The sequence below is a fragment of the Thermobia domestica genome, chromosome 1, assembly GCF_964235325.1.
Source record: "Thermobia domestica chromosome 1, izTheDome1.hap1.1, whole genome shotgun sequence".
In the NCBI taxonomy this organism is placed as follows: domain Eukaryota; kingdom Metazoa; phylum Arthropoda; class Insecta; order Zygentoma; family Lepismatidae; genus Thermobia; species Thermobia domestica.
The window spans coordinates 97,115,268-97,129,214 of NC_137454.1; the positions used below are offsets into that span (position 1 = coordinate 97,115,268).

Sequence of the window (13,947 nt, forward strand, 5' to 3'; positions counted from 1 at the left end):
ATTAAGGTGGATCATCACCCGAAAGTCAGGACATATTTTAGCTCATTGCCTTAACTACTGCACAGTAAAACATTATATATAAATATTGTACTATAAGATAGAGTAATGTTTCAGCTACAGCACAAGGCACTGATTCATTTGGTTCTCTCTCTTGATATCGAAAAATGTAACAAATAAAAGAAAGTATTTGATTCGTTTTACAATGAGCACACAAGATAGCACTTGCTATAAGATCTTACTAGAAGTGCTCAGTTTTACGAAATGTTCATTTGTATGTGCAAAGCATTTTAAAGCAATGATCTTATTACGAAATAGATATATTGTTTGACCGTTTTTCGTGTTATGTTTCGTATTTTATTTAAATATTAATTTACATTTAAGGAAATAGGTTTTGAGACGAAACTTGCGCAGAACGCCATAATGCGTTGTTGCCAAATTTGTACGATTACTGTAGTAGTCACAATAAGAAAATTCCTGGATTCTAGCGTTGCAGTTCAAGAAGCGGAATTGCTGTAAAGGTCGAAAACTTATTTCTCTAGCAAGTATCCAAGCAGAATTCCATGATTATTTCCTTTATTATCTGGCATTAGTAAACACTCGACACTATCTGGCAACGCCACACTATTTAAGCAGCGTTTAGCATAGCAGTGGGAACACCTAGTGATCCACCTTAAGGATTGTAACTAAAGGAAAGCCATTGTGATATAAACTGTTGAGTAGCTGCTCAGGTTTTACCTAACACGTATATTATACAAACCACGTAGAGAAGGTCAAAGTTTTACATAGATTTAAGTCTCAAGTAGGAGGAATATTTTTTAATAGTCCATCAAACGTGCAACCTCTGTGACAATTCTACCTGCCTTAAGCCTACTTACAGCTCTGCGACGATTATAATCAAATATTTTAGATAAAACCTTCGTACCATGTTCCAACAAACTATTCACTTTGCATGATGATATTGCAGTGACAATAGCATGTACTGTATTTGACTGTTTCGTGGCTACTACCTTCTCACTCAGCGCTACAGTTTTCGTATCATTTATAAACTAGATTAACTTTTAATCATATTTCTGATATTGTTTGGCTTCCCATAAAAATGTTAATAAAATGGAGTAATCACTTAAATATACGGAGGATGGCTTAATAATCTTTTTTGTCGTTACCTTTCTCATATGCAAAATATATTTGAAGAAATATATGTTGCCTTCTTTTAATTCAGATGAAACGACACGAATGTAAGCAGGAAAGTGGTATAACAAAACTTCTATGGCAAGGACAGAGTTCCATAATTTATACAGCAGGTCTTGATGGAAGTGTAAGGTTATACGATGGAAGAAGTGGAACTGTTGAAAGCGTGCTGTTAGGACATAATGGCGATATATTGGATTTATGTTTGTTAGCGTAAGTATTTTGGACATTGTATTATATAAAGTAGGTTAATGTAAGGAGAAAATTGAAAGATTATCTGTATACTATTTGTCATCCATTTCCAGTTACAAATCAAGTAACCAAAGTTTTAACATGGCCGCGTGTTAGAAAGTACACAATCCATGTGCCCGTACAACTGAGTCATGAAAGATAAAAAGCCAGAATAAATATTGTGCTGTTATGAACATAATATTTAAAATAAATTTGTTAATAATAATTTCATTGTGATAACAAATGAGAAAAGAAACACATTTTATATTATTAAAATTTAATGGAAATTATTATTATTTCAAATTTCTTAAAAGTCATTGCACTATTCATTGTTTAACACTACTGGTATTACAAGATATCCAAAAAGGTTTTTGCCGATTTCAGAGTCCGCACAGAGTCTACGTTGTAGCACAAAATACTCACGGTTACGTCTCGAAGTAATCGCCATCTGCATCCAGCACCTGCCAACGTTCCTGCAACTGTACAATGCCATGGTGATAAAAGTCAGCGGTCTTGGAAGCAAAGAAGTCCGTGAGTGCGATCCGCAGGTCTCTCTCATTTTCAAATTGTCTCCCACGAAGGTAATTGTCCAAGGAATGAAACAAGTGGTAATCTGTAGGGGAAAGGTCAGGGGAATATGGTGGATGACAGTTTCCCAACCAAGTTGCAGAATGGTTTCCCGGATCCTTTTTACCACGTGTGGTTTTGCATCATCGTGAAGGACCAGCACACCTTTGCGATTAACCAATGCTTGCTCCTTTTCCTGCAATGCACGGTGCACTCGTTGCAACTGCTGGGAGTAGACATTCGCATTGATGGTTTGGCTTAGTGGTAGGAGATCATAATGAATCACATGGCGATAATTCCACCATACGCACAGCATAACCTTCTTGGGATGCAGAGGAGGTCTTAAGGTGTGTGGAACTACGTCACGTGGCGACAACCAATGTCGAGTACGCTTGGGTGTGTTGTAAAGGACACACTTTTCGTCACTAGTGATCAATCGATCAAATATCGGTGTGTTCTGGTGCTTGGGGAGCAACGATAAACTAGCTTCAACTCGCTGTCGTTTGGTCGATGACAATGTGTGTGTATGTCTTCCCTATGCGATGCAGGTGGTCTGACTGTTTCCATCGATACTTAAACCTTTCGGCAAGTTCCTGACATGTAAGACTACTGTCCTCCTCGATGGCTGTCTTCAGGGCGTCGTCATCCAACACATGTGGTCGTCCACTGCGGGGCTAATCACTCAAGCCCAAATCGCCGATCCGGAATTTTTGAAAGCACTGTCGGGCGGTGCGTTCATTCACGGCATTCTCCCCGAACGCCTGGCATATGTGGCGACGTGATGCGGCCGTTGATAGGCCTACCTTGAAGTCAGTTGCTTCGACACCTCCAATGAGTTGCTTCCACACCTCCATTTCACTGTGCCACTTGAGCTAGGTCTCTGTAGTGTGCCCAACGAGCGTCTACTAATGTCAGTCAGTGCCCTGCGTACCTCCTTATCGCGTCGCGCGCAAGTGACTAACGTCATAGCATGTCTATGACCCTCGAACAACAAGGCCATCACAAACGGCAAGAACTTATTTGGACACCTTATACGTTCATTTATAGTAATTAAAATAGTTAATTTGAGCAGAAGTTCTATGTCGACATCCTGTAATATTTTAAATAATAATTAAAAATTTGTGTTTATGTGTTACTGCGTATGAAAAAATGTGAACGAAAACTTATTTTCAAAGTGGACAACAATATAGCTACTAGCCCATAGAAAATAAAGACCTGTAGCCTTCGACTTATTTTGATAACTTGCGTTGTAATTATAAAGATTGTAAAAACAAGGGTAATAGGCTATTAAGATGTTCAGTAAGTAGTCAGAATAACATTCCGCAGAGTAATGTGATATGTAACTTTTTTCTTAATTTATTTTCTAGGGACGGCAGTGCTCTCCTCACAGCCTCAGATGATAAGACTGCAAGGGTATTCTCCCTTACTAGACCCGATCGATGAATAACTGTCGTTTTTGTATATACACTTTTGTTTAATAAATTGTGAAAAGTGTAATATTTTTTCTGTTTCCATTGTGACCCATTGATTTAGTATTTGTTTCACTAAGGTAAATAAACTATAAATAAAATGTTTTATCATTGCAATCTTTACGGGATGAATGCAGAATTCATTATGGTATCATCACGTTACGAGAGTTACAATCAATAGTGTCTTGGGTATGATACATTGAATTTTCATATGTGAATCTCAAGAAATTTTGTCCGTAGCTTACTGTCTTTTTGAAAGCACAAATGAAATCACATTTATCGTATTACATCAACATCTTTGTATATTAGCGTTGTTGACAATGAGATAAGCATATATTGTAAAATCTTACTGCCAAACACTAATTGTTGAAGATGTCTATTGTGTTCCGGTGTTGAGTTGTGCAGTATTAAGTTGTCGCCTGTTTGCTTTGTCGTCGTCTTATATACAGAGCATTGTTCTGACCTATTTAAAGTTGCCGAACACCTTTCCTAATTTAGTTAAGTATCTTTAAAATATAATAATAACACTGCTCTACAATGATTTTGTTGTTTGGAAACTATTAAGATTTTTTTTAATGTTTTTGACCTGAGAAATCCAAAAATGTAGTGTTTTGCCCTATCACGTACAGTTTTCTTAAAATAGAGGGGAGGGGGAGATGTAAATAGCCGTATATATGTATATTTCGGAAGAAGTACTGATTATAATTACAAATATAAAAAGATACTTTCTATGCCATATCCTTCTGATTATCTTTGAATTTGTAATAAAAGACGTGCAGTTACTTATTCTGTTAACATTGAAAAAATATGTACTGTATCTGGTAGCACTGAATGACATCACAACGCGTTACATGTTGGGAACGCAATAACAGTGCTGTGTAAGCTGTGATTGCGAGAACTATAATGCAGAGGAATGGAGGCTTTTTATTGATTCCAACAAGAGAAGTTTGAACGGTCTGCTTCTTCACAACAGCAACCAACAACCCTCTCTATACCCATTATTCATTCTCTGCATTTAAAGGAGACTTATAAAAATATGGAAATGTTTTTAAAAACAATAAAATACGAGGATCATCAGTGGTTATTGTGCATCGATCTGAAGGTGATATGTATGCTTCTTAGACAGAAGTAAGGGTACACCAAATATTCATGCCACATTTTGCGAATGGAACAGCAGAGAGTGCGGTAAACACTGGACTCCAATTGACTGGCCTGTCAGTGAAAGCCGCAATATAGGAAGTAAAAATGTGAAAAATATCTGCCTCGTAGACCCTTGAAAAGTCATATTACCACCTTGCATATTAAACTGTGCCTAATGAAACAATTTGTCAAAGGCCTGAATAAAGATGGGCAGTACTTCCAGTGTCTAGTGACAAAATTCCCAGAACTTTCAAGTGCTAAGTTAAAAGAAGGAATATTTATTGGTTCTCAGATCAGTCAGACTTTGAACATTGTATGAAAAGTGTTGAAAAGTAAGCATGAAGTGCATTCAGGGACATGTGTCATAATTTTCTCGGAAACAACAGGGACGAAAATTATAAGTATATTGTGTCTAATATGCTCCAGAAGTTTAAAACATTAGGGTGCAAAATGAGTCTTAAGATTTATTTTCTGTATTCACATTTAGACAGCTTTCATTCTAACTTCGGTGATTAAAGTGAAGAACATTATGAAAGATTTCACCAGGACATCAAAGCAATTGAATTCTATTATTAGGGACGTTGGAGAACAACAATGTTGGCGGATTATTGTTGGACGTTGGTACGTGAAGATTCACGAATTACTCACAAAAGGTAGTCTAGTTTTAGGAGCTTCCAAATGAAAAGGCAGAGACAAAAATGAGGTAAGTTGTTTATCAAGGACCTTCAGCGACGTAAATACGCTAGTTGTCGCCTGGGGGCAAGAACGCGCCTTAGCGCCCCCCTGACCAACTAAATCAAAACGCTCCCCCAAATATTTGCCTAATTTGGGCCCTCCCAATCCGGCGCCCGGGGCACAAGCCTCGTTTGCCCCCTAGTTACGTCACTGATGACCTTAATTATTTAGAATATCGATGTTCAGATCAGTTCTGACGCAAAATAATGTTCCTTTGTTAAAAATATGTAGTCACAATGTTACTCTATATTAGCAGCGATGCTGTGTAAATAGCACAATTTACGCAATCATATTTTCCAATTTGTGAAAAAACCTGACGTGACGGGGGGGGGGACTAATTTTATTTTCTTAATTAGCAACCCCAAATTATATAAAATCAGGTGTCAAATCAAAAACAGCCTTCAAAAAGTTTTATTTTGTCGAGCCGTGTAATTAATAGCTGAATTTATCTATCTGGTGTGGGTCAGTAGATAACGTTCTTTTATCGAAATCGAATGATTCCAGGTTCCAACCTAGCCCAGCCATTCTGGCTTTTTCTTTTCCACTATGTTTTATCCAATCCATATAGCTTACGTTATCGTTGACTTCGCCATATGACTGGATACCTTGTCCTGGTAAATGATAACGCAAGATATGTTGCTGTCATATTAGATGGAATATCTTGCGTTATAGTTTCTCCAAAATATTCTTCTAATGATTACCTGCATTGATTTTAGCCTTTTTGTCCACTCACTGCGTAGCGTAAGTTTTCCATTACAGAGTAATTAGCAATAACCTTAAACCCGCGAGGAAAATTTGTGCACACTCATATACTCACGAAATCATGGGCACAATAAGTGTTCCTCTCTTTATCACATATGGACAGATACTCCCATGCCTCCTGTCCCCTGCAAGATAGCATTGTACAGTTTTCGACTATTCCTCGTCTTCTCCATTATACGAGAGTTGATTCATATGTCATGGCTTTTTTTTTTCCCTCACGAACGGGAAGCAGCACATACATCTAAGGATACACATTTGAAAGTGTATGGTATGTACACTTATGTCCAAAATGATTGTCGCATATCTATAACTCTTCTTTAGGGAATATAATTTGATAATGATTTTGCAGGGTACTTTTAATATTGATACTATGTGTATAATCGGGAAATGTATATTTATGATAAATTTCATAGGAAAAGAATTATAAATACGAAAATTAGAATGAGTAAAACAAAATGTTGCTAAATGGGCAAGAACGTTTTATTTTCGTTTTATTCCTATTTACTGCTCTTTTTGACATGAAATTTTCCACAGATATGTCTTTGCCGATTATACACATACTAACGTTATAAGAAATACCGGGCGAATTCGTTATCAAATTATATTCCTACAACAACATATTTATAGACATGCAACAATAATTTTGGACATGAGTGTACATCTGAATGTTGCCACCAGATGGAGTATGACTGCGTGGCATGAACAAGACGTATAAAACACAAACACATGAATGACATGTAATGATACAGCCCTCAAAGTAGTCACCCAGATAATCCACGCTGATTTGTTTCCAGCATAGGGAAGGCTGAACAGCATCTGCTGCATGTGACTACTCTGAAATAAGTACTTTCTCGCCGAAATGTTGTTAAAATGTTCTCTATGTTGGAGAGAGGGAGAGTAGGTTAGTATACAAAATCTCCCATCTCAACGGTAGTAAACGGCATCTAACAATGTTTCTTGTGTAAGCTGTCACATGATTGTGTAGGATAATAGCGTATTGTAGTGGTTCTGGACATTTATGTTCTGCACTTCACAATTAAGACATCAAATCCTGTTTGCTGGGCTAATTCCATCATTGTCCAGTAGAGATGCAAAAAAGCCAGCTTTTTTTGGGAAAAAAACGAGAATTTTGGAAATTTTGGCTTTTTTCATTTTCATGATTTTTCTTATAGTATATTCTATAGTTAGATAAGAATTCCATGACCTAAATGCGATATTTCGCTCGGAAATTCACCATCAAGATGGATGGAGCACATGTTTTACGAATTAAAGCTAACATGAAGAATGTCGTATTTGAGAATAATTTTAGAGGCTATTTAACTTTATTTTAACTTTTGAGTTATCGACATCTTTTTTTCTTCTCTAGTTTGTCATCCGTGTTTCATTTCTAAGAGCTTTTAGTACTCTAGCTTCTAGCGTAAAAGTTAAACTTGCCCGTTTTTCTATTTATCCGTCAAAGCGTACGTTTTTCAATATATCCGTCAAACCGTACTTCCACATTTCTGTTATACTGTAGCTGTGAAGTGATTTAGCAATAATTTTCCGGACACAACCTTGAATACCAATTTATACAAATAATCAGTAGCGGATTTAGAAAAGTACTTTAGGAGGGGTTTTTCTGATTGTTTCGTTTCCTAAAAAGTCCTAATTTTATTTGGGAGGTGCTTGAAGTTTATGAGTACAGGCATAACTAATATTTCGTTTCGTTTATATGTTTAGCAATAATCTTCCGGATACAACTTTAAAAATCATTTTATACTGAGAATCAGTGGCGGATTTAGAAGAGTATTTTGGGAAGGGTTTTTCTTTCTAATGTTTAGTTTTTTTAAACATTCGTAATTTTTATTTGACGGGAGCTTAAAGTTTGAGTAAAGGCATAAATAATAGATATTTCGTTTGTTGCAGACATTCCGTAACTTTGGGGAACGGGCTTCAGTCCGAAAGACCGCCTCCCAAACCTTCGCAAAACCGTCACTGCTGGTAATTAGTAATAATGATTTAAAAACAATAAGAAAGGAAGTCGCCCAACTCACAGCACACGCACTATTTCTACATTTACAGATGGAATGAAGAAAAGCTTTGTCAGAATGGTCGAATGCTGGTTGAATCCCGGACTTCCCGATAGAAGCTCAAAAGCTAATCACTCAGTCATGTTTGTTGTGCAGTTGTATTTAGCTTAACTTAAATATATTCCGTAGTCCTTTTTTTTGGGGGGGGAGGGGGGAGTTCCGTAATGATATGTTGAATCCATCTTGTTAAAAATTCAGAAAACTTGAGGACTGGGTAAACTGTGATGGTGGTTCTATAAAACTTAACTGTAGAATTTCAAGAATATACAGAACCAAAAGCTCTAGATGTGCAGCCTTTAAGTGTATCATATAAATCTAAGTATTTCTCTTATGTTTTATTTTAATTTTATTTTGTTTCAAAAAGAGGGTATGGAATATTTTGAAGTAAAACTACTACATACTATTTTGCTAGTTATTTGTGTATTCTTTTAAAAGAAGTGTTTACTTTTAGGGTTGGCTGGTTTACACCAACTTTTTTTTTTTTTTTTTATAACTGGTTTAAACCAAAAAAATAAAAAGAATGAAAAATGCGAAACGTGTGAACTTCATGGTGACGTTTCCAGATATCAAACCACCTGCAATAGTTTTATTTCCCTTTCACCTTTCAATCAAGGTGTTCAATTCTCGGTCGAACCACAAACCTTCTTTCATGCGTAACCCAAGTAGAGGTTCGGATCTCAGTTTAAGCGAAAGTCTTCTCCTTGATAACCTCGGTATTTCGTAAGGATGTTAAGCCTAAACATACGAAACAAACCAAATTGTATATTTCTGCATGCCTAAATGCCTGTTGTTTTATAAAGAAGCCAAGATTGCTTAAATATATTGATAGAAATTGGCAAAATGTATCGATTGTCTACGTAGCTTCCAACATTACCTTGGATTGGACTTTCAATGATATCTACGTACTAAATTTGTAATTTAATACCTCAGTTTTAGCGTACTGATTATGGTACGTTGACCTTTAAATTTTACATGCAAAGCAATAACAGGATTTTCCCGTTATTGTCTTACATTTCAAGTAATGACGGGATTTTCCCAATGGCTAGGGCGGGAGATTCTCAATTTAAGAAATTTACTGACTGGACTTCTTTAAGCTTATGGGAGTTCTTCCGGCATAACCCCGCTGTTGCATAATAACACCAAGGCGAAACAAACTTATTTCTGTGAATATGTAATATAAATACATAAAGCAAAAAATCTAAATCAAAAAAGCCTGGTTTAAACATCCCCCAAAACGGGTTTTGGCATTTTCAAAAACAACCATATGGTTCTTGCCAACTCTGCTTACTTTTGTATATAGGAGGTTAAAACATTGGTTAATCCTGTGGAATTCATAATGTAAATATGTTGAAGAAAAATTGTTTGAAATATCTTTTCGAAATTCATAGTTTATTTTCGATGTTTTATATTATTATCAGCATCAACCACTAATTAAATGATTTTTTGTGTTATAGAGAAGTGATACAAAGTCTGTTTTATCAATTTAAAGCAGTATTTTGAAAAAAGCCCAAAATTTCCCAAGCAAAAAGTCGAAGCAGAAAAAACCGAGTTTTTTTTCAAAAAAGCCGGTTTTTTTCCGAGCCCTTGCATCTCTATTGTCCAGTGCCTCTACTCATTCAACAAGCACTCTTCGATCACCACCACCCATACATCTTTCTTTTTGGATACAATCCGTTCATTGCAATACATACCAGGAGTTGACACTCTGCATTGTTTGAAGCTCTCTCTCTTCCGCCATTGTTCAACAGGACAGGGCATGTATACCCACTTCTTGCGTATGTGTATTTCTGCCGCGGAGAATGCAATCTTGTTCACGATTCGTCACCTTCATTCTTGAGCATTGTTACTCAACGACAGAACTTGAGTGCGTGTTCACATCCGCCACTCAGCGAAAATACTACATCTAGTAGCAACATTTAGAAGTACAAGCCGCATACTTTCAAATCTACATCTTGTACTCAATTTGCGAGAAAGAAATAATTATGGTTTACGAATAACCCTCGTATTTGAAGGATGGAGTATATGTACTTGAGCTTTATGCTTCTTTACCAGATATAAATCTTGCGCAATTATGCAGTTTAAATCGTTGCACTGGCGCTGTTATTGTTATTTGAGACAGTGGGCTCTTAACGTTGCAACAAGAAACGCACTTTTGGTGCATATTGAAAGTATGCCCAAGCCTCATTGGAGGACCTAGCAACAGCAGAGGTGCCGGTTTTGTTGCAATTCAACGGGCGCGGTGGCTCAGTGGTAGAGCGTTCACCCCCGGTGCTTGGGGTCCTTGGTTCGATCCCAGCTCGCGCCGTGTGGACTTTGTGGTGAACAAACACCGTGCTCGTGGGTTTTCTCGGGGTTCTCCCGTTTCCTCCCACTTTCTTCATCCCACCATTTCATTCATTTCTCATCATCACCGTCTCCTTTAGCCTAACCGGCATAACCGTGGGACGTAAAATAAAGATTTTATTTATTTATTTATTTATTTATTTATTTTTTTTACTATTTTATTATATAGCATTGGAGTTCCTAAGCTCTGGGAAGATAGCTGTGGTCCAAGAAATCAGCATGAGTACCTCTGGAACCGAGGAAGTGGGCCAAATTGTCAATGATGGCCAAGATGGTTGACATGGGATCAACAGAGAAGCCGATGGCAAGAAGAGACATTAATGATTATCACAAATTTGTGGTTGGTTTAAAATAACATTTTAAGTTTTACAGTGAAGTCAAGTGCATCTCGTTTTGAGAGAGATGGGGCAAATTGTTTCAAAGATAAAAGATTTGACAAAGAACGGTTTATAAAAATGCTGGATAAGATACCGGATTTTATATTCTAAATGGTCTTTGATTCTGATTAGAGTATTTTGTGGAAGTAGTGTATGTGGTAGGATTTTATTGCACAAGAGTAACATATCTAAAGTGAAGGTAAAGCTAAATCCGGACCAGAAGTTAAAAAATAAGTTATTTACATTTGCTTCCCTGCTTTTTTAAAAAAATAAAATCATTACCCATTACGATCATTGACGACATGCAAGGTTTGATCATGTTTGCTGATTATTTCCTCATTCAGAAATTGAGTGTTAGTATTTGATGGATTAACCAAATTTAAAAAAAAAAAAAAAAATCATTCTCAATTTAATAAAGAAAGGAAAGCCAAAATCCGGCCGAGATTGTTAAAAATACCATTCCGATAATTGATGAAGATGTCCAAGCATCCAGGATTCTCTTTCACCCATTTTTTTTACATGAAATTATTTATTAGTGCGATTGAAATGTCCAGTTTTACATCTGAAGAGATATCCCTATATGTAACGCAATGGATAAATCACGCGTACAACATCACAAACTCTGTACATGTTAGAAAACAAGCTGGGATGCCCAGTCAGGCACGAGAAATTTCACTGAACAAGAGGTCGTATGGAAGTACACCATGAATAACATAATTGCGAGTAATTTTCTTTGAAAAATTTAAAATAGGAGATTCTGTACATCTAGGCGGGGAAAACGTACATTCAGGCCACGAGTGGTGAATTAACGCAGTTGGTTTGTGAAATTTCATGTCCATGACACAACATTGAAAAATAAGCCTCTCATTCACCAATCTACAGGATGTTCTGATGATGATGTTAGGAACATACTATATCGCTGTTGTTAAAGGGAAGTGAAAAGTTAGACAACAGGTTCCGCATAAGTATGACACCGGCCAACAAGAATCGGCATGTAGAAGTGTGCAGTTCTCTGAGTACAGAATAACCAGGAAGATTTCCTGCATCGCATTATCACTTCTAATTAAAAATGGACGTGGCATGATAACCATAAACAATCAGAACATTGGGTGTATCATGATGAACGTCCAGGACGATTTCCAAAACCAGTATTCCATCCGCAGAAGGTGTTCTGCCTGATGAAGATGATTCATTATGTTTTTCTCCCCGATACCATCACTTTCAATCATTACAGAGCTGAGTCCCATGAACTGCACTGGAAACTTGTCTACAAATATCCAGCAATGATCAACAGCCATGGAGTCCTTGTGTTGTACAACAATACACGCTCACGTGTCAGTCAAAGGACGGTGTAGACTCTCCATGGGTTTCAGAATTTCACCGTATTCCCTTTCTCACTCACTGTATTCTCTTTACGTCTCTCGCGCAGATTACGATCTCTTCTGGCATCTCGATCACTTCATAGCAGGAAAGAACTTCCCTGATTGTCGGGCAGTGGGACGTGAAATAGAACATTGCATCACATACTCCAGACTTCTTTCATTATGGAATCCAATCGTTGACTGAAGAATGGTAAGAGTGTCTAGCTGCAGCTGGAGATTACATTTCTAACCAGCTATTTTTTTTTTAATTCCTTAGCCTTCAAAAGTGACATGTGAGTCGGACATTTTAATCTCCCTGCCTAGTATTTTACTTTCTAGCTACAGGGTAGCCAAAAAATCCCTTTACACCTGCACTTATTTGATCCCTACACTAATAATACAGTTATTTGTTCAAAACGTTCGTATGTACACTTCCACTATCCCTGTACGGCTTGATACTCCTCCATGTCTTCCTAATTATCCGCTTTAGCAGCTGCGGCGTCACAAGCTGGAAAGTTTTAAATACACTTGTCCGCAGAGCATCATTGTCCCCGTACCGTTTCTTCCTGACATGTGATTTGATGATACCTCACATGGCATTATCTAGTGTCGTAAGGTCCGGACTTCGAGGTGGCCAAGGATAAGGGGCTGGTGAATTTGGGGACCCACGTTCTATCCACTGGCCAGGAAAAGTGCTTCCAGACGTTCACGGAAAGCAAGTGAGAACTGAGCGGGAGCTCCTTCGTGTTGGTAAACAACCGTGTTGTTGATGCCTAGATTCTGCAGCTGTGGAATCATTCAACATCTCCGGATAAATAACCTGGGCATGGAACCCTCAAAGAAGTACGGACCAAAGATATGTTGAGCCATTCCTCAGTATGAATGAGGAATACGTGAAAGCTTGACGGAACTCCAATAAATAGCAAAAAACCCTGGTGAGTTCTTACGCAGTCTGGTGACAGAAGATGAAACATTGCTGCACTACTATGATCCAGAGACTAAACAGCAATCCATGGAGTGGCGCCACAGTGGATCTCCTCAACCGAAGAATTACCGAAGCCAAAGATCAGCTGGGAAGGTGTTAACATCGGTGTTTTGGGATAAGGACGGTGTCATCCTTACCAAATATCTTAAAAATGGTGAAACTATCAATGCTGGGGTCTATTCCAACTATTTGATTGAGCTGGAGGGGGCTCTGAAGATAAAACGTCGATGAAAAGTGAGCACTGGGTTCAGTTTCTCCAGAACAATGCACTCTCCCACAAGGCTCATCAAACCATGCAATTAGTGGTGGATCTGGGCTTCACCTGTGTACCTCCCCCACCCTACTCACCGACTAGTACCTCTTCCCACATCTCAAAGGCAAACATTTTTCATCCGATGAGGCACTCATTGCGGAGGAGAAGGGCTGGTTTGCACAGCAGAAAAAAGACCTTCTATTTGCAAGGCTTAGGAATGTTGCAACATTGTTGTGAAAAGTGTATTGAGCTTCGGGGGGAATACGTTGAATAGTGTATTAAAATGGCTTTTCCAGGTAAATTTCTTCTTGGTGATTTCATGAACTTTCCAGCCTCCCCTCATAGTATTGACTTACTGTAGAAAGAAAACTGCAATTTGATTTGTGATATTAAGATGCTAGCGGCCCTTCTGGGGGGAAAAGCGCCCGCGTCCCCCTAATGATGTCTATCCGCCCCTGCTCCATAAG

General features: G+C 37.8%; 1 protein-coding gene across 3 annotated transcripts in view; it reads left to right on the forward strand.

Moving 5' to 3' along the window:
- The window catches only part of LOC145687578 (angio-associated migratory cell protein), a 44,825-nt gene extending 41,342 nt beyond the window's left edge, over positions 1–3,483 (forward strand). For all 3 annotated transcript variants that reach the window (XM_081761048.1, XM_081761043.1, XM_081761054.1), the window contains 2 exons: positions 1,220–1,401; positions 3,354–3,483. In XM_081761048.1, the coding sequence (XP_081617174.1) occupies positions 1,220–1,401; positions 3,354–3,429 (258 nt within the window). In that variant the 3' untranslated portion in view covers positions 3,430–3,483. The remainder of the gene's footprint in view (positions 1–1,219; positions 1,402–3,353) is intronic.
- The last annotated feature ends 10,464 nt before the right edge of the window (positions 3,484–13,947 follow it).